The sequence below is a fragment of the Typopeltis vanoorti genome, unplaced genomic scaffold (genome assembly GCF_054136105.1).
Source record: "Typopeltis vanoorti isolate ZY-2024b unplaced genomic scaffold, IOZ_Tvanoo_1.0 HiC_scaffold_72, whole genome shotgun sequence".
Classification (NCBI taxonomy): domain Eukaryota; kingdom Metazoa; phylum Arthropoda; class Arachnida; order Uropygi; family Thelyphonidae; genus Typopeltis; species Typopeltis vanoorti.
In genome coordinates this window covers 325,215-353,195 of record NW_028328182.1, presented here as the reverse complement: position 1 = coordinate 353,195, position 27,981 = coordinate 325,215, and the positions used below count along the sequence as shown (strand labels likewise).

The 27,981-nt window shown below is 34.5% G+C and overlaps 1 protein-coding gene across 1 annotated transcript in view; it reads left to right on the top strand.

The window, feature by feature from the left end:
* Positions 1-27,981, top strand: part of LOC150092093 (uncharacterized) — a gene marked incomplete at its 5' end in the record, with an annotated part of 96,596 nt that overhangs the window by 37,371 nt on the left and 31,244 nt on the right. The window contains 2 exons of the mRNA XM_090415315.1: positions 11,873-12,055; positions 15,079-15,216. Coding sequence (XP_090271441.1) covers positions 11,873-12,055; positions 15,079-15,216 — 321 coding nt within the window. The remainder of the gene's footprint in view (positions 1-11,872; positions 12,056-15,078; positions 15,217-27,981) is intronic.

Below are 27,981 nucleotides of genomic sequence, written 5' to 3'. Positions count from 1 at the left end.
CTAGAATATTTTTTTCTAGCACAGCATAATATATCCAGAATATACTCAACTAAAATTATAATCATTGATATGTATTTTAATTTTTATTTTTTAATTTTATTTTTCAAAGATGCAAGACTTATGTAATAATCATTATATGGACAATTTAAATTTCATAGGTTTAAAGGAACTGATATTTGACCAATAAGTTTAGTTTATATTGTTTAATAGACATGATAGAATATCTATAGCAAATTTTAACTAAAAAAAATTATTTGTTTCATAAAAAAGTCACAAAAACTTGATAATTTAAAAAAAAATGTGATTTTTAATTAATTGAAGTAAATAATTTTATATAATTAATAATTATTATTTAATATTTATTATTATTTCCATTTCCGTGGTACACTCTATCCTTAAACTATTTTGCACAATACCGGTTACTGTTTCTTCAGCTGAGAGATCATTCAGCAGACTGGCCAATTCATTGAAAACATGGCAAAGAAGTATAAGTAGCCAAGAACGATTTAATCACCTAGCAATTTTTGTCAACGCAGATTTATTGATAAATCTGTGTTGACAAAAGCTAGAAAATATACTTTGAAGTGATTTTGAATGTTATTATTAGTTTATATTATGTAGATGTTGGTATTTTTTGAAATAAATATTACTTTTGTGTTATCATTTAAACTAATTGATCCTAAACCCTGTAGACTGTATAGCAATACGCTGTCCTTAGCCTGAGCGACAGGTAGGGGGTCAGCCAAAAATTCTGGCCCGGGGGCCCACTTCAGGATGTCAGGGCCATGCTGAAGACAATGGTATGCAACACCGTTGCTTAACAAACAGGTTCTACGTCCATGAATCTTGGAGGGTTATACGACCATGCAGATTACTCGAAGATTGATCGAGCATATATTGCAATAGCTTAGTTCACGCTGGCATGTGTTTTTTCTTACGGAACGCATTCCTAACATTTTCTGTATGATATAGCAGGGGTAGCAGCTTTCCTCGATCATTTCTTATACACAGCACAATATTATTGGAATACCAAACCTACAAAAAAGTAAGTTAGTAGGTTTGGAATACCAAACCTACAAACTTACGTAGTGTGACGTGACATTGTGCGTACACAATGTCACGTCACACTACGTATATTTTTGTAGGAAAGCGTTTCCCCTCATTGTATTTATATGACCGTTTTGTTGCCAAAATCAGCAGAGGAAACAAATAATAGTTTAACTAAACATTTAGAAACAGCCTGTATATATTTCAAAGGAATACTCGTATTCAAAGGTTTCCAAAGCCTACTGCAAAAGGGTAAACACGTACGAAAATATAGTGTTTGACTATGTTAACAGAAAAAACTTTTCCATGAATACTTTATTTTTAACAATGTCTCAAAAGGGAAATTTATATGTAATGTGCACTCTTGCATGCATATATATATACATAGACATGAGTACTCAGGACAGTCGCAGGTGAAGGTGACACGTTGGCTTACGTAACATGTTAGGAAGTGCGCTTGTGCACTATGGAGGCATTTTCACAAGAGAGAAACCATTACAAGAACGACCAAGGTTGTCAGAGGTCTGCACCAACTAGAAGAGACCACTCCCTGCCTCTAACGGCAGGACGAAACCCTATATCGTGAGGTTGCTGTATCTACAGATGAAAACATTTCCATTCAAAATGTGTTGAGAAGGTTTTTTTTTTCTTTCGCTATATGTTGAAACTGAAGATATCTAGCAACACCCGTGGCTATCTCATTGTACACTGCGAGCTACTACCTCGATTACTTGATGAGATAAAGTCTGCTCAAGTTGAAGAATCCCATTTTTTGTCACAGAATCTCATAGATACCTTAATATATGGAGATACTTTAATGTAGGGTCCATCTCTGCAATGACTATTTAGTGGCAGAGAATCATATGTCACTCTGATATTTCATGAAAATATTTTCTAGCATATTGTGTAGTTTCTCTAACATGATCTTTCTAATAATTCTTATAGATATAGCGAAACCTACTGATGCAATTTGCAATGAATCAGGACAAAACTTAGTATGGTGGGATACATAAAGCGCCTCCTTAGCTCCTTCGGTTTCTTTCTTTCTTTATTTATTTATCCCACACAAGAGAGGTTCTAGACCGTACAACACACCAGTACCATGTCAGGTGCAGATAATGGTAATGAAAGAATAAGAATCAATTAACATTCTTCTTAAACAGCTGTAGTTATGAACTGTTTGGGAAACACATCATTGAGAAGGCTGTTCAGAGGATTGAGGTAAATGGAATAAATGAAGAAGAAAGGAAGCTCATCAGGTTCGATGAGTTGGCTGTTGCATTGTAAAGGTATGTTGGACAGCTCCTGCAGCTGCTCTTGTTTTAACAGGCCTAACAGCAAGTAGAGGAATGAATGTTCCCAAATTACTGGTGCAGTGATCATAGAAGCAACTGTAGCAGAAACACAGTGCTTGAACACTGCATCTGTGAAATAGAGGTTGAAGTGAGTCTACAAAGGAAGGGTCATGTATGAGCCGAATTGCTCTCCTCTCGACAGCATGAAGAATTTTTAACACTTTCATTGCCAAGCTGAAAATTGGAATTTCGTGTGGTGGGGAAATTTTTTTTATTTAGTTAACGACGTCCACGCGATAACGCGTGATCGGCCGTTTGGTGAGAACTTGCGTCGCGCGATATCGCGTGATTGGCACTGAACGTGTTAAGGAAGTTTTAGCTGTAACAATCCAAATGTCCGAACAGTATTCTAAAATGGGCGAGTTTGGAATTTATATAGGGCTAGAAGCTAGGTAGGTGTAAGTAGCTTCTTGAGTAGAAAAGAATGCCTAGTTTTTAGAAAGTGTAGAGACGGTATATTAAGCAATATGGAGGAAACCGTTTGGTTGGAAAAAGATGGGTTCGAATCCCGTCTAGGAGACTCGAAGAGCCTTTCAATTGAATATGAATTAGTCGGTCTCAAAGGAAAGGGTAAAGATTTTTTCTCCCAGAAACTGGATTTTTTCGTTCAACTACCAGGCAAATAGTCAGTGCAACACACGCAATTTACGGATAAATAATACTTATAGGCATAAGGATAACCACCTTATCCTGGAGGTATGGTGGCGTAATTCAAGGATACTTGCGAGATCGTGGGCACATAAGTGCTTGTTAGAATCACTGATGATGATGCTGCTGAAGTGCAATAGAATAACAATGAAATGAGGAGACGAGAAATCACGGAAATATAGATGCCCGAGGTTTCTGGTCTCCTTATCTCATTGCTATTCTGTCGTACTCCGCCATAATAAATTAGTAAATTTTCTACTGTTATTCGCAAATTATATACATGTATTAGCCCCCATACACTCCCCTCGTTTTTACTAAGTGTTTAGTTAATTTTGCTTTAAAGTGATCTAACAATTATAAAAAATTGCCCCATACTATAGTATCCTTATCAGAGCAGTTGAATACCGGTAGATCCATTTAAAGAATTTCTTTTAATGTGACTTCCACCACGAAAGTTTCTACACCTCTAGTCCATTAGTACTGTGGGTGGGCTGAGGACCTTTATTTATGTACTGTATTATATATATATATACTGTATATATATATATATATTTTTTTTTACATAATCCAGCAATCCTTCTCTAGAAATCAAACACAGAAGCTTATGAACCACTTCAGGCATCCAAAGGGACGGTAGTCTCAGAGCGGGAGTGGCAATTCATATTGTGTAAGTAGTAGTAGATCAGGCAAGAAGAGCAAGATCAAGATAAGATAAGGAATCGTGACGTCATTTGGTGATAAGATCATTGTATGGACCTTCTTGGTCCATTGTATGGACATTAATTTATCCTGTCTTTTCACTCTCGAAAATTTGTAGATGTGTTATCTACACAATATACGACACCTATTTATTTCCTACACCAAACGTTTTAAGAGTTTTGGTAATGTAATGGGTTAAATATCTAATGTCTCTTTGTAAAGTAACCAAATTCTAACAGTTGCACTTTTAGTACTTTTTTATTTTTCTAGTCTGGTGGAGGTATCTACAGATATAGTAACAAAATTGCCACTTTTCAAGTGAAATCTTCTCCACTAAAAATTCTGGCTATTAATTTAATACCCAATTCGTTTTACTTCCAAGATTTGACACAGTTTCTTGAAATATTTCAGGGTTTGCATGAACAAATAAAACTTTTAATTCAGTGAGTGGATTTTCAAAAAAAAGTCTCTGATTAGTTTGTGCAAGAACTTTCACAAGGAAAAAAAATATATGTATATATATGGTCTTACTTAAATTTGCATAAACATCAATGACACCCATTTGTTCATTTAAATTTACACATTTTTTTGAATGAAATATTATTTACAAATTGTATTTACTGAATCTAACATACAGAAAATAAACAAAGTGAAAAATACAATCTATTTTTTGTTTTTAATCTGCTTATTGTTAATTTTGAGCTGTTGTTTAAAGTTTCTTCCCATGGTTGCATAATTGCCATCATGTGGGTTTTGACAATGTACCTCTCATCTAAAAGTTTATTCATTTGTGATCATTTGAATTTGTTACTGTAGTAAAATTAAGTGTTACATTTTATTTTTTTTAAACCAATGCATATATTTTTGAGCATTATTATAAGCACAGAATATTTCATCATGTTTCCAAAAACATATAAATGTACATGGAATTTTTTCACATTTAGGGCAACACAGATAATTGAAATCTACATCAGGTCTGCCTATTAAATTCGTTAATGTTTTTGATGTTTCTCTTCCTTTGGTGAGCAATATTTGATACTTGCATCTTTGATTCTATTATCCAATCTCTTAGTTTGTCTGGAGAAAGTGAACCAATTTCCAGTTCAGATTATTAACCAAGAATTCGTTTTTTTAACTCTTTCGGGTAATTTATTTCAACTACATGGTGATTTTGTCAATGCATATCTTACAACAATTCCATCAGAAATAGAAATTTCTTTAGGAAATAAATTTGAAGTCTTAATCAAAAGAAATTGAACATCAATTTTAACAATGATATCTGAAAATTCATGACGATATCGATCTTCTGGCAGAAAGTGAAAGAGAAGTACAAGAGATAACCAGCCGTGTTTTTGGAACATTAAAAAAATGGATTATACATAAACCTACAAAAAACGAAAATAATGATAACCTCAAAATCAGACATTGAATTCCTAAAGATACAAATTGTCAATAAGCAAATTGAGAATGTAAAGAAGTTCACTTATCTAGGAAGCACATTGAGTTAAGATGGTGTTCAAAAACTGATTTTAAATACCGAATTACTAAGGCAACCATGGCCCTACAGAAGTTAAAACCATTGTGGGGAGATAACAGAATAGCAATCACAACCAGACTAAGACTAATTGACACCTTGGTGAATTCTGTCCTTTTGTATGGTCGTGAGGCCTGGACTTTATTGAAGGAAGATGAGAGAAGACTCCTGTCTTTCGAAATGAAAACTTACAGAAGACTTTTTTGAGAATTCCGTATACTGCTCACGAAACCAATGAAAATGTCCGAAAACTGATTGACTCAATTTACGGGATAAAAAGGGAAAATATTCTGACAGTCATCAGAAGAAGACAGATGAAATGGTTCAGACATGTGGAGAGTGCTAATGGCATTCCGAAGCTAACCCTAGAAGGAATCATTCTGGGATCAAGGGTTAGGGGCTGACCTTGATTAAAATGGACTGATAACATAAAAAAATGGACAAATTCCTCCCTTTCTCAACTGACATCAAGAAAAAGAGACCGACACGACTGGAGGAGGTTAGCAAAGAGCATCACCTACCAGCCATGAATGACCCAACAGCTCATTTAGGACTATGGGAGAAGAAGATCTGAAAATTCGTATTTTTCTTGCACTGTAGATTTTCATATTCTTTTTTCTTCATTCTTCTTACATTACTTCATTTGGCACCACAAATAAATAGTTATTTATTATAATTTCAGTGATCATTAACTCTTATCTTATATTTTATGTTAATTTCCTGTTACAAATTCCAAACAATTAGAACTTTATACAGAGAAACTTTCAAAGAGTTTTGTGGCTCACCCATTATTTTTACTTTACCAGACACAAAAGCACCACAACAAAATATAACAGCTGCAGTGGATGAACGATTGCCTTAAGTTCAAAGTCCCTCAACTCGATTGCTTTTCCTTATAGTAGTGTTTAGCATACCCTACCCCTACCCTGATCATTCCTTCAAAACTGAAACTTTAGCCCAGATGACTCACAGATAAGTTTTCGCATTCTGGTGGACATCTTGTCGATGTGTTTTCATCTTCCTTTGTGTGGGGGAAGCCAAAATTTGTACTTGTGTTATCTGAAGAATACAAACTTTTTTTTTCTAAACCAAACTTTTTTAATATTTAAGTCATGTTTTAAGATTAAATTATCTGCTGTCTCTCTCTCTCTCTCTCTCTCTCTCTCTCTCTCTGTAAAATCACCAAATTCTAGCAGTTCGGGTTTTCGTGTATATAAAGAAAATGTTTACAGATAACTCAAACAATGCCAATAGGCAGCATTAGACAATTTTCTAAAATATTTAATTACAGGATATCAGGTTTCTACATTCCTGGCATTAATTTCACAGTAGTGATTTTTTTACAATAATTAGACAGAGTTGACTATGAAATGACCTTGGTGATTGTTACATTCTGAAATGCCAAGATGGGGAACTAATGCTTGATGATACAGGATTTGGTGGATGTAAAGTTGTAAACAAGCTGAGAGATTTTCACCAAAAATGTATGAAATTGATAATTTACTATTTTTGGAAACTGTATTATCAGCAATTTGTATAATGGGGAAAATTATTGCTAATCATCTAAAATCATCAATGGTAAAATTAGACCTTCAACATTTTATTCAATTCGATTAAGATTCTTTATTTTGGGATATTTACAAGCATTATACTGCTTGTTTGGTGACAAAAGAATACACGGAAAGTTTAGCGAGACATGATGTCATTTCCAGACTAATGCAATATCAAATATATGAATCTGTGCTTACTATGGTATCGTCTCTTAAGACTCTTTTGCATGACCAACTATTTGATGCAATGTAAATGAAGAAATAGTGAGTAATGTACATTTTCTTTATTGAACTCTTTGGAAAATATTAAGAGTATAAACAAAATACTGTGAAATATTTTTAGGTAATTATGTGTTTTCGAATTTTTCTCTGTGAATATATTTGTAAATAGTATTTCACCAAAAAAATATGCATTTGTAAACTTAAATGAATAAAGATGTGTGTTGTGTTTTCCGCAGTGAAATTTTTACTCAGTTATTCTGTTTAGAATTTGATATATAAATCCATAACTTTATACCTCAATGCAATTCTGTTTAATTATTGTAAAAAATCACTACTGTGAAATTAATGCCAAGAATGCAGAAGCCTGATATCCTGTAATTAATTATTTTAAAAAATTGTCTAATGCTACCTATTGACATTGTTTGAGTTATCTGTAAACATCTCATTCAAACACTCTAAGACCTGATCTGTTAGAATTTGATGATTTTACCGAGAGAGACAGCAGATAATTTATCCCCAAAAATGGCCTCGCCTACTCCCCATATATGGGAATAAAATGACATTAGCTGATTTTTTTAACACTGTTTTCCACAGTGAAACTTTACTCAGTTATTCTGATTAAAAATTTATATATAAATCCATAACTTGATACCTTCATGCAATTCTATTTAGTTATTGTAATGGAAGTGGGAAAACTAATATCCTTTAATTAATTATTTTAGAAAATTGTCTAATGCTACCTATTGACGTTGTTTGGTTATCTGTAAATATTTCGTTCACTCACTCGAAAAGCTCGAACTGATAATATCTAATAGAATGTTGGTGTCATAAGAACACCGAAGGACCATGCAAAACATCGAAAGAGAGGATATGAGTCATGAAAAAGACACGATGATATTTAAGCTCACACCATGGAAAAAAACATAGTATTACCCCCATGCGAATGAAATTAACGAAGAGTACCAAACAACGGAAAATCTAAAGGAATACATAGTCAACTAGATTTTTATTTACAGAAATTTCGTTTTTTCAAGCCTTGTGTTTTGCATGTGTGTGCTGTGGATATATGGTTATAATTCAAGTATTTTGGAATATCTACTGGTATTCAGAAGAGCCATTCTGTGAAAAATGAAAGTTAGTCTAAATTATCATTAGAATTTTTCTAGCCTACATACAAAAGTTCTTGTAATCTGCCAAAATCTCTGTTTATTTATTTATTTTTAAAAATGCTGCCACCATCTCGACTCTAAACGAAGAATTCCCATACTCAATTATTGACATGAAAAACATATATGCATGTGTGTGTGTGTGTGTGTGTGTGTGTGTGTGTGTGTTTGAGGGGGGGGAGACACCATGACAGTTTGTAATTAATTATTCAGAAAATGCCTAAATGCTCCCGCCATCTCTTCACTCTAGAGTCTAGACTAAAATTCACATACCTAATAACAGGAATGAAATACCCCAAACCTATATTGGAAAATTTGTACTGCCAACTATAGACAACAAAAGACAAAACGTGATGTCAATCACACATCTGTGTTAATCTGGGAAATTCCAAGATAAGATATCTTGGAATTTCCAAAATGGTGGGTGATGGTTATTATCTCTAACAACACCCACAGATCATACCCGAACCAAACACACAACAGGATGTCACTGACAGATATGGATCCCCAGCAAAATTCAAACATTCCGTACACTATCTTATCTCTACCATCACCCACAATTCCAAACGCAAACCATTTACTTATCTACATCTCACAACAACACACATGCATGACACACGTGCTTTCCCCACATTCACCATACCCCTATTTGGTTTCAAGTGTCCCATCAATCATGGCACGAATCCTTATCCACTAATATATCATCCTTTTCCATTCAAATCGATAACGCACTTATTGACAATTAACAATTATGTCACTTATCTACATCTATTAACAACACACATCCCTATCCCTATTTGGTTTAAACTGCCCCACCAATTAGATACGATTCCTTATCTCTAACCAACACCGACAATGCCTTTTGCGAACAAAAGTACAGACCTGATGTCACTGACACATGTTCCCCCAGGAAAATTCCAAACATTCCAAACCCATGACGTCAGGCACCGCATCACACACAATGACATCAATGATCTTATCACCCAATGACGTCACGATTCCTTATCTTATCCTGATCTTGATCTTGTTCTTATTGCTCGGTCTTATACTTGTGTATAATGAAGAATCGTTACCTTCCTTATACGATCTTATTTCATGTAATTAATTACTATTGCAGCAACATAATTCTAGAACATTTTGGTTCTTATTAGCACTAAATTTACACGTTCTACTTATCAGGAATTAGTTGGCACAACAAATTTTAATAAAACCTGATGAAAAGTATAGAATTTCAATGGATCTGTCCAGTAAAGCTGCAGGTCTAAGTGAATGGATCTGTTTTTTTTTTGTTTTTTTTGTACTAATCGTCCAGAAAGTGTTGTGCAATCTATAGTACATAGTACATTAGTATCCTGAAGGGCAGAAATTTCATCAAATGTGAATTGCCAGCGGTAATCGCATGATCTTCTATTAACTTTGTAAGTCCAGCTTTTTTACTGACAATCTCCGGGGCTATCAGTAGCTTTACCAGTTATGTGGGCAAAGGTTAATGAAAATCGCTTCAATGTAATTTTTACTGCTTCATATATACATCAAGAGATTTAGTCGTATCTTTTAATGACACCAAAGAAGTCATTTCTTCACTAATATTATATTCGTTATCAATACCTCTAATAAAAATGGCAAGTTTACCCGTATCTGCAGCATCATCGCCAAAGCATAAAATTTGAAATTGGTAGCTTCACTCTTCAAATCTTTTTCGCTACATTTCCCTATTTCTTCATTTCGCCTAACTATAGTTTCATGGCACAAATTGATTTTAGAAAAATATTTTTTTTTTTTATCAAGACAAATTATATCTGTGAATCTTTCTATACATTGTTTAATAGACTCACCATCAGTAAATGTTTTTTTTTTTGGCAATCACACTTGCTACCACATAATTAGCTTTCTGATTGGTAACTTCCTTGAAAAAGCTTTGTTGAAATGACAGACTTTCTTTCAGTTCCTCTATTTTGTCTTTACGAAACATTCCTTGATATACATCGATGGTAGCATGCCTTTGCGTATAATGTATTTTCAAATTATAATCTTTGAAAACTGCTACAATTTTCAAACAAATCAAGCATAGTGCTGTGTTATTTTCCTCTACAAAAAGTACTCATGTGTCCATTTTTTATTCAACCCTCTTCCTTCATCCACGATTTTTTTTCGGTCCTACTTTCTTTTGAGATGACTTGAATGCATGGTGGGGTAATAATAATAATAATAATTAAATAACCCATTTGTTTTTATAGCATTAACGATGTTGTAAATGCAAATATAACAATATCATGAGCAAAAAACGATTACATACATTTTTTTACTTCCCAGAGTTGCTAAAAAAATATTTTAACTTGAATTATTTTACGAAATAACACAAGAAACTCAAGTTCAATCATTAAAAAAGAAAACCTATATGTATGTTTAATAAAAAAAAATGCCCGTCTTCATAGGGACACGCACATCTAGGTAGGTTGAAATATTATTAACGGTAATTGCTGCGTCTTACTAGCCAAGTCGCACAAGCGCATATAACGTCTGATACACGCAGGTTTCGATTTGACTGACTGTGTGTGTGTGTGTGGGGGGGGGTGCAGCAGGAGAAGTTAGTACCGCACTGTATCCTTCCCTATGCAGCGTTCTGCTATCACCCACGCAGTCCGCGCTCGAGCACCGCGGGCTATTTGTAGCTGTTGTTCTTTAGTAATGTATCATTTTTTTATTTCTCTTTTTTCACTTACACATTATGCACTCGACGAAGTCTTAGAAAGACGAAAGTAGTTGTGCTTTCAAAATAATAAATAGTATTTTTATATTTTGTTATCCCTCGGGTTTTAGTCATTTAAGTTTCTTCAGTTATGTCAGATAGCCGAGTAAATCTCTTGCATCAAATTGCACACACACGCGCGAAATATACAGTGCTAGTGGAAGACGAAGGATTGAATAATGTAGAACAATGGATTGTGTGAAGTGAAGTACCCTTTGTGGATAATATTTTGACTACTAGGAAGTGTTAGATATTCATTATAGATATATATTCTATAATGAATGATTGGATTCTATTTTATATCAAAGTAGACAATCCATCGTAATTCACATGGACATTATTCCTAAACGGAATCAGCATATTAGTTGATCTTTGTTGCTTTTGTTAGTAAAACCATCGTCATTTCGTCTCTCCTGAAATGAGTCCTCTGTGAAGACCAGGCTAGTGCTTCAAAAAGTTTCCGCTAACTTTAAATATCAAAATATACATTGCTAAAAACATTACGACGGTTAAATTGATAATACCTTCTCTATGATGAAGAGATATTCCAGCTATGTGACAATAATATCACACAAATCATGGTTCTCATGTGAAAAATGCTGAATCACAGCTTCTAAGAAAATTCATTACGTTTAAGATATTTTATTCTATTCTAAGATTGATCAAATTATCTTAGGTCCGTGCTGGCTAAAGTGAAGTAATTTCGTTCATTCAGTAGGATAATTGTTAAGAAATCATGTTTATCAATAATTGTTAAGAAATCATGTTTATCAATAAATCATTTGTCAAAGGAAAAACCTAACGATTTATAGCGATGCATTTTTTTTCTGATCGGTACAATAAAGTTTCATAATGTAAGTTTCATATTTAGTTCTACCTTTTTCCATGTGTTCTTATTATAGCAAACTTCACCGACACTAACCGCTGTGAAGATGACCTGCGTCCACCCTACTGTCCCTCTAGTTCTACTGAATGTAGTTTTGAAGAGTCATCAACACCTAAATTGAACTGTACCTGCAAATATGGATATCGTTCTATTTTTTATGCAAGAAATGACGACGAGGTACAGGCTGAAGTTTGTGAAGGTAAGACGTTTATACTGAGTATTTAAAAAGAAAAACACAATAGCTTTATTTCATTTATTTATTTCACTCTTCAGTTGTGTCGAAAAATTATGCGGCGGCCTTCTGCCATTACCGCTTTCCCTTATTTCAAAGACATATTCTTTTTCCTTTAAATAATTATTACAATAATTCTTTTATCTAAAGTTAATATAGCAATGTGTGTGTGTGTGTGTTTGTGTAACAAATCATTTAGAAACATCATAGAGGGTATTTCTAAACCGCTTATACAATATCTGGGTACTCGTTCTGCCGCGTGTTATGCTGATGACAAAAACTGTCATATAAACACAGGCTTGTAAATGCTTTTTCTACAGGGTATAGCATGTTCTCTCGCAAATAGACAATTTCGTCTCTCCTAGTATGTTTTCTTGGCGACAAACTGGCCAGAAGAACACATTGTCGTTATGAAAGCCAGTGTAGACAGGTAATAAGTCTTAAGGGAAAGTAAGTACTGCGGATTATAATTATCATTATTACAATAGATCTCCAGAGAGTCCGAGACTCGTCAAGGGAGGTCACAATTTACTCGCAACACCTCTTATTTATAAACTTCTACCGCATATATACTTATATACTTACGTATATACTTATTCCGCAACACCTCTCATTCTATACATTCTATATAGAATGTATAGAATTTATGAGTCCTGAATTTATTCCCACTGTCTGCCCTGACAACCTCTGAAGGCAAGCCAATTTAATCACATACCGCTCTATGAGAGAAAAATCGACACATCGCCCTTTTATTGAGTCCATTTATCTTATCTTACATAGATGGTCCCTCCTCGCTCTTTCCCAACTTCCATAATACGAAAACTCCCATCTACAGTTATCATGTATGACTCTTTCAGAGATATGTAAGTGTTAATCATATTATCATCCCTTTTTTTCTTGTTTGCTAGTTTCTACAATCCACAAATTCTCCAACTGTTCTCATAATCTACATAACATGCTCTCGACATTATCCATAACACCAGGGTGGTCAAAGGGCCCTACTCCCAAAGAAAAAGGAAATAAACCCCATATGAATGCAAAGATAGGGAAAGGAATAGAGGCTGGTCTGGTGGGTTAGACCATCCTCTCTTCAAACTTTTTTCCAAAAATCTTTTTCTAATTAAAATTCATTTTTTTAATTTATATTGTCGTGTCTTCTATTTCTATACTATTTATGAATTAGCGATCATTGTAGATGCTCAGTCATAGGTCGTATGCGATGCGTAGGTTGTATTCGCAAATCGTCTACTCTACCCCCCCCCTCCTGAGTGCGCTACTGCATAATACTCTCCTTTTGCAACGCTTCACTGTATTTGCATAACCATAAACCAAGAAATGGACTATTCATTTGAACTATTGTGTGCATAACTGCACACAATAGTCCAAATGAAGTCTTATCAGGGCAGAAAAGAGGTTGAAATAACTTTGGTATTTTTATATTAATATTCCTGTCAGCATTGCAGTTATCCTCTGATTTGTATTCGCAATCGATGCAATATGCCTTCTGAAGTTCAACTTCCTATCTTCTTAACCCCCAACATTTCTAACTTAATCGGATTCGTCTAGTACTGGCAGTAAAATACGTCACTGGATATTTCACCATACCAAAATGTATAACTAACATTAAACTGATAACCATTTTCACATTCCCACATTTAAAAATTATTCAAATCATTCTGCAAATACTGCATGTCTGTCGTATTGCTGATAACCTCTCCTATCTTTGAATCATCAGCAAATAACTGCATATCTCCTACCAAATCATTACCAATGCCATTAATGTAAAAAATGAATGGCAATGGATCAATAGCTAATTTCCGTAGGAGTACATTACTGTTAACCTTAAATCTTGCAGTCAATCACATGTTCCGATTAAATATTATTTCATATTTGCAAGGAGCTACGCTCTTATCCAAGTGGTCTTCCACAGCTCAATTTGGTTTCAACGATTCCGATTGGTTGGAAACAGTGAGTTATAATCCCGTACAGACCGCAAAGATCCGTTATCAAGCCTTCAATTTCAGGTGGGTTATCTGACCTCATCTGATGGTACCAGGGTTTCTTAATGAAAAGTCTGATTACTTCAAGATGTTTCTCCAAACATTCGCGACTTTTATACCAAAAAGAGACAAATCAGCCAAAAGAACATAGGCCGCTTACAGTCATTACAGACACAGGCATTAGAGATTCGTGTATCATGACTGTTTAAGCTTCAGCCGTGAATCCAAGACAACCAGCCAGTCTTATCCAATCTAATAATTTATAATCCAATTCCATATCCATATTTACTAAGGGAAGATTATGAGCAAATTGCTCATGATCTTCCCTTAGTAAATCCATGCTGTTCATTGCAAATAGTATGCAAGTAGTAATTCTATGTCAACGTATGTCTGTATGCGAGTTCTTTCTGACCTTCAAGTTCTTCGCCACTATTCCAGAAATATTGATAAGTTGATAATAAGGCCACCAGGTTTTGTAGCATTTTTGTGCAATAAGATTATCATACATTCATTCCACCCTTGTTTAATCTCCCCTACCTGACACTTAAATTACGAATTAGTTCAAATGCTGAACCAGCTGAAATTCACAGTTAGTTCATCGGAATACTTCATTACTCTCTGCTGATATTCCACTCTCCATTGCAAAATTTTATTCAGTGTACGCAACAGTTCTACTACTTCCCTTCATAATGCACCTGAGTTTCATGATTCAGTTTAGAGGTAGTAGTGAGCTCATTGAGCTCTGCGTTGCATTATATTTTTATGATTATTAAATATGATAGATTTTGTGACGCTTAAGGGAAAAATCTAATAGTCATAATGGGAATAATATGTATAACTTTCATTTTAAATTATATAACCTATTGCAAGAAAACAGTTCAGTTTATGTAATTATATCCTATATTTATCATGCACTAATGTTATATGTCCTAGAGAATAGGCTGTGATTACAATCCCCTGTCTCACTTCCTCTAAAATACTCATTATTAGATGTGGATGAGTGTCTTGAACAAAATGCCTGCAAAGAAAATACCGAATGTGTAAACCTGGTAGGTACCTATGAGTGCAGATGCAAAGTGAATTACACACGTGACAATCATGCTGATCCAAAAGAAAAAAGTTGCGTGGGTAAGTTTTTTTTTTCATTTATTAATTTATTTATTATTTTTTATTTTTTTGTTCTCGACAGGTCAGAGATCACTTATTTTGATTTTGTCGTGCAATTTCATAGAAAGTTTGTTTAAAAATAGCAAAACATTAACAAATTTAGATTTGAGTTCTCCATACAGTACGTTCCTTCTGTCAAAAAACATTCTCACCGTTCCAGGAAACATCAATGTGTTGGAAACATCAATGAAAAATCTGTTTTTTTTTCCGTCCAAATGTCTTTGTCACGGACTACATCGAAGTTGAGTTCATAAAGTCCAACCTTATCATTTTTTTTTATACAGGCGAATAAAACAAAATTGCAGCAAACAAACCAATGATTCGGCAGAAGATGTTTAGACTTGGTTGACTTATCTTTCTAGTCGTCCAAAGTAGCATTACTTTCCTATGAATTACTCCTGTTTTAAAGGCGCCCAAACTATACTGTTATGCGCCCCATACATACATTTCCATATATTCATTGCTCAACGAAATTAATAGAACAATTTTTTTTCTGAATATTTTATTTTTAACAGATTCTCAGAATGCGAATACGAATATTTGATGTAAATAAGGAATTATGACATGCAGATACCGAGCATCCAATAGAAATTGAACTACTACTCATTAGGCTGCATACGGTGCAAATTACTCATGCCTATAAAAACGAGTTGCGACCATATCACGTCATTCGCTTTTTTTTTCTTTTTGGCTTGCTTCATCAATTAGTTACATCTCCAGTAACTTCAGGCTGGTAAGTCATCATCATTTAGATGGCTTTGAGATGGCTGGCCCCTTAGACGACTTGAAGCCTGAAGAAACACGAGAAAGTGACACATTGATTTTACATGTCAAGAAGTGTCGTCTCGGCAATATGGACTCAGTTTCAAAATACATAAATCATTCCAAGAAGTATTGGTCAAAGTCAGCACAGGGCTGTCTCAACTAGAATAGACCGCTGTCTAGTTCTAATAACAAGAGCAAAATGTTATTGTCTTGTGTCACCAGGTCTCTTAAGGTCAGGGCTGTTTGTAGATTTTGCGGGGCCCTGTGCGAAATGGAAAAGCGGAGCCCATGAAAGTTAGTAACATTTATGGAAATTTTAAATGGAAGAATATCTTGTTAATTAATTAATTAAATCAAATATGAAAAATGTTTACGCACATAAATAAACAAGCGTGCTCTTTAGCATCAATCTTTAAGTGAAGGGAAAAAATAGTTAAAAAATAAATGTGTTTGTATGTACATGATATATTATTTTATTATGTAAGTGCACATTATCATATAAATACGCCAGAACAATGATTTATTTAATAATATAAATAATAATATAAAAATATGAAATAAATATCCATTTTTACTATAAGGAATGAAATATATGTATAACAACTTATAAGATTTAAAAGAAATCTTAATATATTAAATTTTATTTAACCTAATGCGCTTATCAATAAAATAATTTAAACGCTATCAAAATTCAATTTGTTTGCAATTTCGTGCACTATAGATGTTATTGCCAGGGACGACAAACGTTCTTGAGACATAGGAGATCGCAAATAGGTTTTTATTAATTTTAATTTAGAAAATGACCTTTCTGCTGATGCGACCGTAACTGATCAATAATATTTTAAATTTCGTAGTAATATTTCGATAAATATCCGACAAATTATTTGCAATTATGAATTTTAAAATATTAATGGGTGCATCTTCTGGAACAATATTTCTAAAAAGAATTGATTCATTGTAAAATGCAGATTCATCAATTCTGTATTTAATTTTTGATTTATCTGTTTGCAGCAAATTTTAATTACTTTTCTGCCATTTTTCTTATTAATTTCATATCACAAAGAAACCCAAATGAATTTTGGTGAATTTCATACAAGTGAAATCTTTTTTTGACAGATTGTAGAGCAGTATCTAAAATTACAAAAAAGAAATTTATCCTAAAAGTATCTTTGTTATCGCCTATGTGTGATTCATCAGGTGTTTCATAATCAAAAAATACTTTTCTTCGACGTATTCGACTTTCTTTAAATTTAATTTATATTTCTAATAGATTTGACAGTGCTTTAACAATCTCAAAACAGCTATCAAATTCTGATATTTTCTGCTCTTCAAAGTACTGCACTAACTCTTTAATATGCTTGGTTGCTATCTATGGGAATTTTTTCATTTTGTAATACTTTACTTGCTAAAATAACTTTTGACAAAAGCTCATACCAAATTGTAAGGCTTAGTATAAACTCAAATGAATTGTTCATATATTGAAACCACTTCTACTCTGATAGTATTATCTGATGCAGTTTTAAATAATTCTTTTAGTGCATTTAAAAATTCTGGAATTTGAAAACGTACAGCTCTAGCTGATTCTATTCTACATTCCCTTCTTGTATCAAATAATGGTTTTGGAGTTAATCGTTTAACAAGTTTTTTTAATATGTCCCAACGTGAAGTTGAGGCAGAAAATAATGTATATAATTTTTGTATAACATTAAAAACATTTATTGCTATAATTGATGATTTTGCAACATCCCCGAAAATCAAATTTAAATTATGACAGGCGCCAGGAGTATAAAATGCCTTTTCGTTTTTATTTAAAATGTGATCCTGGACTCCCTTATATACTCCTTTCATATTCTCTCCGTTATCATACTATTGCCCTCTACAATCTGACAATTTAAGATTTAATTTATTCTAAATTGATTTTATATTTTCATATATACCTTTACCAGTAGTATCATCAGTTGTTAAAATCGTCAAAAAGTGTTCACGAATTCCAATATCTGCTTCAAATATATGTAAAAATCTAAACATTACTGAAATTTGCCCCTGACCACTAACATCAGGAGTACAATTATTGAATTATTTGCCCGTCGTAACATATTTACAATAGTTTTTTGAATTTTGGTTCCCATATCAACAATTAATTCATTTTGCACAATGGGTGATAGATACGAATTTTGTTTCTTACCTATAATTTTTTTCCAGACATCGCATTAAATGATCATTTAAAAGTGGATGAAATTCTGCAATTAATTCTATGATTACAAAAAAAAATTACTTTAATTTAATTTATTTTAATACTTTGTACACCTTTACAATGAATTGCTCTGGTGTTGTATCATCTTTAGACTTGAACTACGTTTCAGGCGCAAACTTAATTGTTTGCATACTTGGGATTAGGAGTTAAATAACCAGGCTTATAAAATTACTTGGTAACACTAATATACAATATCCCAAAGTTAAAAAGGGTTACCAAGTAATTTTATAAGCCTGGTTATTTAACTCCTATATCTATATATAGGAGTTAAAAACAGATAGATAGATAGATAGATAGATAGATAGATATTTTTTTTATATTTTTTTTTATTTAACTTGTTAAAATAAACATTACACGATAGGCAACAATGACTATTTACATATTATAAGTATATATTTACAGAGAAAGAAAAAACATTTTCCTTTCGAGTGTACAATAGACATATAAATGAATATTCAAAATTAACAGTTCAGTTTCAGTCTGATTTATCATTCAGATGAAGCACATTGTCGTCGTCAATCCAGAAGAGGGTACCAGTTGGATTCCACGCCTCTATACATTTCGCGACAGTTCTTGTTTCTTTGAAGTGCTCAAGTTCCAATAGAAGCCTGCTTTTTAGTTTCCGACGGAGGATGTGCATGAGGGTTTGTGCAGTTTCAGTGATGGATGGGTGCTGGTTACTTCTTGTCTGTTTTAGGTAAAAGCTGTAGATGACAGCCTTAGCGCAGATGAAGATGAAATTGCATGTTCTGTGTCTGTTTTCTTCTGTGTGGACTAAATTCCAGTAGTCTTCTTGGCTGTATGTGTAGTTACAGGTGCTAGAGGCGGTATTCAGGGCATAGGTGATTATCACTTTGTTTGCAGGCCAGGTCAGATATGTGTATTCCAAGGTGCCTGAAACGTCACAGAATGGACACAGATCCGTTTCTCTTAGCTTAAATTTGTAGAACTTTGAAGGAGTTGGTAAGATGTTATGACATAGTCTCCACTGTATTTCGGAATCTGGTTTGGCACATTTTGATTTATATGGCAGATCCCACTGAAAACTGTGTGGTATATGCAGCCTTGTAGATGAGAGTGTTAAGGCTGAATATAAGAATGGTGAGGATGGGGACACTGACATGAGGAAGTGGTATATTTTCTTGTAGTTGGAGGGATGAATTGGAAGTGAGGCTTCAGATTGTACAAGATGAAATATTGGCCCCGAGCAGTTTCTAGAAGGAATACGGATTTCCTGAGGTGTAGCGATATCTGGATAGGCTTTTATAATGGAGGCTTGCAACTGTTGATATTGCTTTTCAGTTTTTGGGTTATTCATTGGTAGGCTTGTGAATGCTTTCCACTTTAGGGTGTGGGTTAGAAGGTCTCCTATGACTCTTATTCCTGTCCAGTTCCATGTAGGGAAAAGAAAAGGCTGCTCAGTTGTGAGACTTGTGATGTTTTTGTTTGAAAATAGTGGTTCTGTAAGTACATCTGACTCTGTTGATCCTGTGAGTGTGTGATGGAGTCCTGTGTTTTTCCATCGCTGTAGAGCATCTTTGTAAAAAGGAGGTAGTTTAGGAGGAGATGGTGCAGGACTGGCCATTCGGAGGATTGTGGAAAGTGTAAGTCCTCTGGTGGATGCTTTCGTGATGCAATCGAAGGTGGTTACATAAGTGTGATTGCATTGAAGTGTCTTTAGGAGGAGGATTATCCTGAAGGATCGAATCTTGTTTTCAAGGGAAATCAGGCCTTGACCTCCCTTGCTGAGTGGCTTGCAGAGTTGAGGGTATGTTGTCCAGTGAGTTTTGTTCCAGAGGAAACGTTTCATTTCCTTTTGAATGTGGTAGAGAAATTCTTCAGGAGGTGTGAGTACTTTGAGGGTATGCCATAAGACACTCGCAGCCATCTGGTTAACTATTAGTACTCTTCCTCTAAGTGAAGACATGGAACGAACGCTGTTCCATTTACCTAGCACCTGTTTAAAACGATTGTGCAACTGTGTCCAGTTCAGTGTGTTATATATTTTGGTGTTGCCAAGGTGCACACCTAAGTATCTTTGTCCTTCGCTTGACCAGGTACATTCGATCGGAGAATCATTTCTAGACTTCCATCTGCCTGACCACAAGCCCGTGGTTTTGGCAGAATTTAATTTGGCCTCTGAGGCTTGTGCATATAGTCTGTGTGCTTCCTCGGTTACTGTCATTTCTTCTTCATTTCGTACTATTACAGTGACGTCATAGATATTTTTTTTTATTGTAAACATAACAATCTTATATACATGATTAACCGGTTTTTGGTTCTCTGCAGTCAGACAGAGAGGTTACATGCTCATACTCTTGTTGAGGTATGTTACATCGAGGTCACTTATAAGGCTAATTATTTTTTTTTTTAAATAAATTAAAGCCATTAAGAGTTATTTTAACATGATAACATAAGATCTTATTTTAACATAAGAACATAAATGTGGAAGAACATAGAAGTTACTTTTGCACAATATTATCTATTAACATGAGAGTGCCAGCTGATTAACTTTCGCACTGTTAAGCACAACAATCCTTCTTTCTTCCCCCTTTCTTTTTTTGGGGGGGTGGGGTGGGGGTAAAGGTGTCACTTCTATGCTGAGAAGTGGATTATAATGCAGTCGCCCTGCTCAGCCAGGAGTTGATTCCGTGGATTCCATTCTTGGTGGAAAAGATCTAAGGTGTTGTTTTGCCTATGGTGGTGGTGATGCTCGTGTAGGATCCGACATCTCACCTTTTGTTGGAAGGATGCAGTGAGTTGGTCAGTTGCCTCTCTCTGTGAAGTTGCTGTGCTGTCTGGTCTTGTATGTCTGAGGTAGAAGTTGTATATTACCGCTTTTGCGGTGATGAAAAGGTAATTGCAGAATGAATGGTTATTTGTTCTCCACATGGACGAGATTGAAATATTCCTCTTCTGTATGAAGATTACCACAGGTAAGAGCTGCCGTTTCCCGAGTCAAACTGATTAATTTAGTGTTGACTGGGCATTCCAAGTAGATATGCCGGACCGTTCCTAATTGGTAGCAGAAGAGGCAGTTATCTGAGACGTTTGAGTTAAATTTTCGTAATATAGCAGGAGTGGGTAATATATTATGCCACATTCTCCACTGAATATCTGCGTCAGGTTTGATGGCTCTTGTGCGATATGGTAGATCCCATTGAAATAATGTTTGGTCAGATGATGCAGGATTTTCCAACAAAGTGATTTGGTTCGACTGTTGTGTTAGTGTATTGTAGATCTTGTTGGTGTTGCTGGGTGTAAGTTTCTCCCATGAGTTATTGGTTTTTATTAGAAAGATAGGCGCCAAAACTTCTGAGTTTGGAGGGCTAAGCCCCCCTTCTGTTATGTTATCAGGAATAGCGGCTTGAAACGCGGCCTTTACGGTGTCTATCTGCTCAGACTCATTCCCATATTCTAGGTTTTCGAGCGAATTTGGAAAGCGCCTGGTGAGGCTTGGAGAAAGAATGTCACCCAAGATCCTCACGTTTCGCCAGCTCCATGGAGGAAAGAAACATTCTTTCTGAGTGATCGGGCTTCTTACCATTGTGTTGTGAAAGATGGGTTCCATGAGGATTTCAGGTAGGGATGCTGTCTTCACTGTGTGCTGGAGGTTTAGCTTCTTCCATCGTCGAAGGGCATCTTTGTAGAAATTTGTTAAATTTACAGGCACTTGAGCTGTTGTCATTCTTAAGGTGGTGGAGAGAGAGAGAGACCTCTAGTGGCAGAAGTGAAAATATACTCAGTGGTGCATTTGTGTGATATTTCCTGTTGTAGGGCATTTATGAGAAATCGAGCGCGGAACGTTGTTATCCTGTTGTCAATGGAGACCAACTTTTGTCCTCCATCTTTGAGAGAAGTGACGTCATAGATAGATAGTTAGATAGATAGATAGATATAGACAGATAGATATAGGAGTTAAATAACCAGGCTTATAAAATTCCTATATCTATATATAGATAGATATGCAGTACTTGCAGAATAATTTGAATGGGCCTGAATTGTGGGCATGGGAAAATGAATGTCAGTTCAGTGTCAGTAAATGTAAAGTCATTCACTTCAGCATTATTAGATATCCAATGTCGTATGGCGTATACTGCTGGGATTATGATAGAAGAAACTGATCAGCCAAGGGATCTTGGAGTATTAAGAGATAGGAAGGTGAAGTTCTGTGACTATGTACAAAGATTATAAATACAACTCAAAAGATAACTGCAATGCTGAGAAACTTTAACATGTAATGATAAGGATGTTAATTTGTCTCTTTACGAGCCGTTAATAAGCTCACTTCGATTATTGTGCTCAGGTCTGTTCTCATGGTTTTAGTTGTGGTTCTGATACAGTGGAGAGAATGCAAAGGAATGTTAAAATGATATCAGGATTGTGGAATACTGATTGCGAAGACAGATTGAGAATTTGTAGACGCAAACATACACGCTAGCAAACAGGAAAAAGTGGAGATATGATTGTGATGTACAAACATCTGAAAGGGTCATACAGGATTTCAGTTGACGGAATTTTTCAATTAATGGAGAATGGAGAAAGGACAAGAGGGACATCCTTGGTAGCTGAGAATCAATTCTGCTAGGAAGGAGGTGAAGACTAGATTTTTCTCTCAGAGGTTGGTGTCTGATTGGTATTGGGGTTGCCATTGAATGTTGTGAGTGCAAGCAGTGTGAACGAATATTCCAGAATATGATATGATAGCTGGTGTGTGTGTATGTGTGTGTGTGTGTGTGTGTGTGTGTGTAGCCTCCCTCGATGTGTCCATGACTCCCTGGAGGTCTCTAATAATAATAATAATAATTAGACCAGTCAAACAGTCGTAGTATCATAAACTTTCTCCTTATTTGAAATATGCTGATATGGAATCTCTTACTGATCTCGAAAAATAAACAGTATTGCTTAGCGGCAAGCTTTCATTGTCTATCACGCTTTTGCTTTTGCTGTGATACGGCATAATAATCAATAATGCAGAGTGATGTCTTTCGAGATTAAGGATTCTAGTAAGCTAATTATTCTATCCAATGATACTAAAAATTCACGAAATATTATGTATAGTAGTTCCTTCTGGTACAAATACTAATCACAGTTTACCTATATTTGTTTGTTTCAAAGAAATTTATTTCCAGAATGACGGACACGACAGTAGTATTGTTCTGCGAGATCTTCCCTGCTTTAACTGCATGAATAATTAGTCTAGTCGCTACTTCTTTAAGAATTGTACCCATTTTTACTTGCAGTTTGGATGCAAAACCCGACTATTTTATTACGTTATTTTTCAACTTTTATGTTAAATTAATCCAATAATCTGTTAACTAGCACAGAAAAGTTGTTTTTTTTTTTTTGAAAAAATCCTCTAGTCTTTGGAAGTGGTACGATAGAAAACGTTAACTACCTGTTCGAGTACTTCTAAGTTCTCAAGAATGTAAACACTGCAAATTTGATTGTGTACAAAAATAGTGATAGCAGTTGTAAGGATTGCAACTTTTGTTGCATCATAAAGCAAATCAGAATAAGAAGCATATTATTCTAAAATTAAAAGTGACTACTAATTATTGTATGTTTCCTACTATTCCTATATTTGCAATTTTGCTGTTCCGAAAGCGTAGGTACAAATGTTCATTCTGCCTTAAAAATATCGGAGATGGCTTCTCTTATTTGCAACCAGTACTTCTTCTTCTTCTTCTCTTCTGCCTTGTAGTTCTGTCCGAAAGTCTCCCCAGTGGTTTCCCAGACCACTCGGTTTTCTGTCTCTCTCATCCATCTCACTCCTAAAATTTGTTCCAAGTCATCCCTCCATCTTCTTCCCTGTCTTCTTCAATCCATTGGGCTCCACTCTGTTGTTTATCTAGTCAACCTCCCGTCGTTGCATTTGGCAATATGGCCAGCCCATCTCTGCTTAGCCTGTTTAATGTATTTTACGATATCCGTGACAGCTGTTTGAGATCTTATCCAGGTATTTGTCTTTCTAACTCTTAATGTTATTTTAGCATACTTCTCTACATGCGATGTTATATTGTTCTCAGCTTTTTGTTTACTGATTACTGGTTAGTTCTGTTAATGTCCATGTTTCTCCCCCGTATGTTAGGACATGGAGTATGCGCTAGTCGAAAGCTTTCCCTTTGAAAATCCTGAACTGGCCCAAATATACATATGTGGTAACTTGCTCTATTTCATGGTTTTCAACTTTGACAGTTCTTTGGTTTATGTATTTCTTTATCATTATTTTTGTTTTTTTTTCTCTATTTATTTTTAATCGAAATACCCTGGAGGCTTCATTTAGCTGATTTAGTCTTTCTTCCAGATCTCCAAGATTATTTGCTATTAGGACAACATCATCTGTAAATTTCAGATGATGCAACTTTTCTCGATTTATATTTATTCCTTTTGTTTACCAATCAAGGCTTCTAAAACTCCTCTAATGTTGTCTGGGAGATATGGTGTCGCTTTGCCGGATATCTTTTTGTACTGGAAAATTTTCACTGTTTTTATATAATTTAATTACAGAAGTTGCATGATTGCAAATATGTTTTAGTGTTTCAAATTATTTTCCTCATTTTCCTGGGGGTTCAATAGCTTTAAGTATTACAGATGTTTTAACTGAATCAAATGCTTTTTTGTAGTCTATATAGGCCAGACATAAGGGTTTATGTATTCAAATATTTTTTTCAATGAGCTGTCTTAATGTGTGAATATGGTCCAAAGTATTGTAATTCCTCCTAAATCCAGCTTGTTCACAGCATCGCAATCCCTCAAGTTTAGAATTTATTCTATTATTTTTAATTTTTGTGAAGAATTTATATATGGTGAGCAGTAGGCTTATAGGTTTCTAGTTTTTAATTTCCTCCTTATTTCCCTTTTTAAAAATTATCATTAGGAGTGAATTGTTCCAATATTTTGAATTTTTTAGGCATTTTTTAAAGAGTTTGGTCATCTGTTTGATGACAGGGCTTCCTCCCAGTTTTAAAAGTCTGCCATAATTCCATCTTCTCCTGGGACCTTTCCATTCTTTATTTCCCTCAGGGTCATTTCCACTTCGCCTTGTAAGATCTCAGGGGCATCGTATTGTATAACTCACTCGAGTTATCCAAGTTGATTCTTTTATGTCTCAGTCCTTGTCTTCATAGAATTCAGTATAAAATTTCTGAATTCTTTTTATTATTACATCTCTATTTTTTATAAGTTCATACTTTTTCCTCTTACAGTAGTTATTTCCTTTGTTCCAATTGATAAATAATGTTCGTCTTAAGCCGTTCATAATACTATTGTTTCTTTAATTTTCCTAGTATTATACGATCTAATTTCATTTTTGATCCTTTTGCATATAGTTTTAGAAATGTCTGAATATTCTATTTTATTGGTCTCATTCAAATCTCTTTTTAATTTCAATTCTTTTCTTCATCAGATCTAGGGGTTCCTGTTTTAGTTTTCCTTTCTTTTGTGCCGTTTTTCGCCTCCTATTTCTAATGCACAATTCCAGAGAGATTTTGTTAGGATTTCAATAGCATCATCGAAGTTAGTAGCTGTGTTTAACTTTTTTAGTTCATGTTAAGTGATTCTCTATAACAGCTTTTATTGTGTAGAGGTTTTAGATTCACTAAATTGGACGTTTTTTACTTATAAACTTATTCCGTTCCTAATATTATGTTCATCCATAATTAAGGGTCTAAAAATTCTTTTCGCTATTATTTCATGGTATTTTCAAAGGGGATATTTTTATGACTCTCCTTCTAGCATTTAAAAGCACAGTTATTATTCTTCTTCATAGGCTCTACAATCTGAACTATGAAATGCATCGATCATCGTTAATTAAAAGATTCTAATTAAATTGACGATGATTTTTTGGTTTAAATATAGTCATAGAATGAGTAATTTCGTATCTTCTGATCATTATGCTATGTTCTCCCCGGGACCTTTTGAATGGGCAAACTGCCCGGCTGGTTTTTTCTAACCACCTAGCTAATTAATATTGTGAATTGACATGGCTAAATAATGAGCAAGAGTGGAAATATAATTTAAGACATTTTTTGATTAATAGTGATGAGAAATAAAACCGGACAGTCTCGATACTCGTGAAACCAGCTCGATGTCTTGCATTGCAAGCCCATCTAGAGAGCTTCGGATATTCACTTTGATGCACACTAATCCGTACGCGGAAGAAGACAAAAATCGGAATCTTGAATACAACAGTATCGGTTGGAAAGAAGATCGTTTACGAAATATACATAATTTTGATGTTTGAAAGAAATAAATTGTGAAAATTGAGCGAATTCGAATCAAAGGCAAAAATTGATGTTAAAAAGCTCCATTTATTTTTCTTAATAATGTTTTGTCCGAAGGTCGTGAGTCAAGTATTTAATATTTTATTTTTTGAAAGAAAATAGTCCTGCGCATCAAATATATTTGTGATCTCTGGGAATACTCGAAACTCTCGAGGACTATGACGTCAGTCCGAGTGATACCAATTCCCATTCCCAGTAATTAATAATAGTAAAATTGCGACATAACGTGCGTTGTGTCTCGGATATTACTGTCAGTGCACAATTCAGTAATTTGTTCGGATTAATTTAATAGTAATATGTTTTGTATTTATTAAATTACCCCATAATGAGTAAAAAGTCAAGCCAGAAAACCACACTCTTAAGTTATTTTAAGAAAGATGAAACCGATAAGAAGAGTAACGAAGACACCAAACCAACAACAGAATCGTCGATTTCTGCAGAGTCTCGTTCAAATGTAAAACGTGCATCTAAACCGGTTATCGGGTATTAACAGTGAGTGGTTTAAAAAATTCCATTGGTTAGTGGTGAAAGATAATGGAATGATGTGTTCCACATGTATGAAATACGGAAAGAGATGACTCACAAAGAAGGAAGTGACTTGGGTTACTATGCCATGCACAAGACTTCCTTCGAAAAAAAAGCTTCGTTGACCATGGACAAAGAAAGTTACACACTGATTCTTGTTTAGATATAATTGTAAACGTATACTAGAAGAAACTGGAATAGGCCAAATTGAAAAATCAATTTCAATTTTGAATAACTTGCAGACAGATGCTTTTCTGGGAAATTTAAGATCTATGTATTGGTTAGCGAAAAATTAGTTGCCACATTCTACGTTATTTGAAAAATTGCTTGAGCATTGCAAGGCTATGGGCTGTTTCTACTTAACGAATATCTTAACGTTGGTAAAAATGAACATTATACCTCAGACAGAATAATGCAAGAGTTGATTGATATTTTAGCATCAGAAATTAGATCTGAAATACTGAAAAATATACATTCTGCAGATTATTTCAATGTTTAATGTTATGTGAAACTACAGATATATCAGTTTTAAAAGCTGATTGTGTACATTAAATATGTTTGCCAACTTAGAAAAGAGGTCAGGGTTAGTTTTGTATCAACTTGCAATATCATTGATGGCAAAGCTGAGACTATAACTATAAAGTAATTGAAACCATTGACAGTCTAGGCTTAAAAACTTGTAATCTGGTGGGGTTAGGATCTGATGAAGCAGCTGTCATGATTTGAAAGCAAAAGGGAGTTGCAAAACTGCCCAAAGATAAAACAGATGGACTCATGGTCAACTATCATTGTGTCGCCTTCACGGATCACCGACTAGCTCTTGCTAGTGCCCAAGCAGCTGCTGAAGTGACTTATTTAGTCATGTTTAATGATATCGTAAGGAAATTGTTTTTCTTC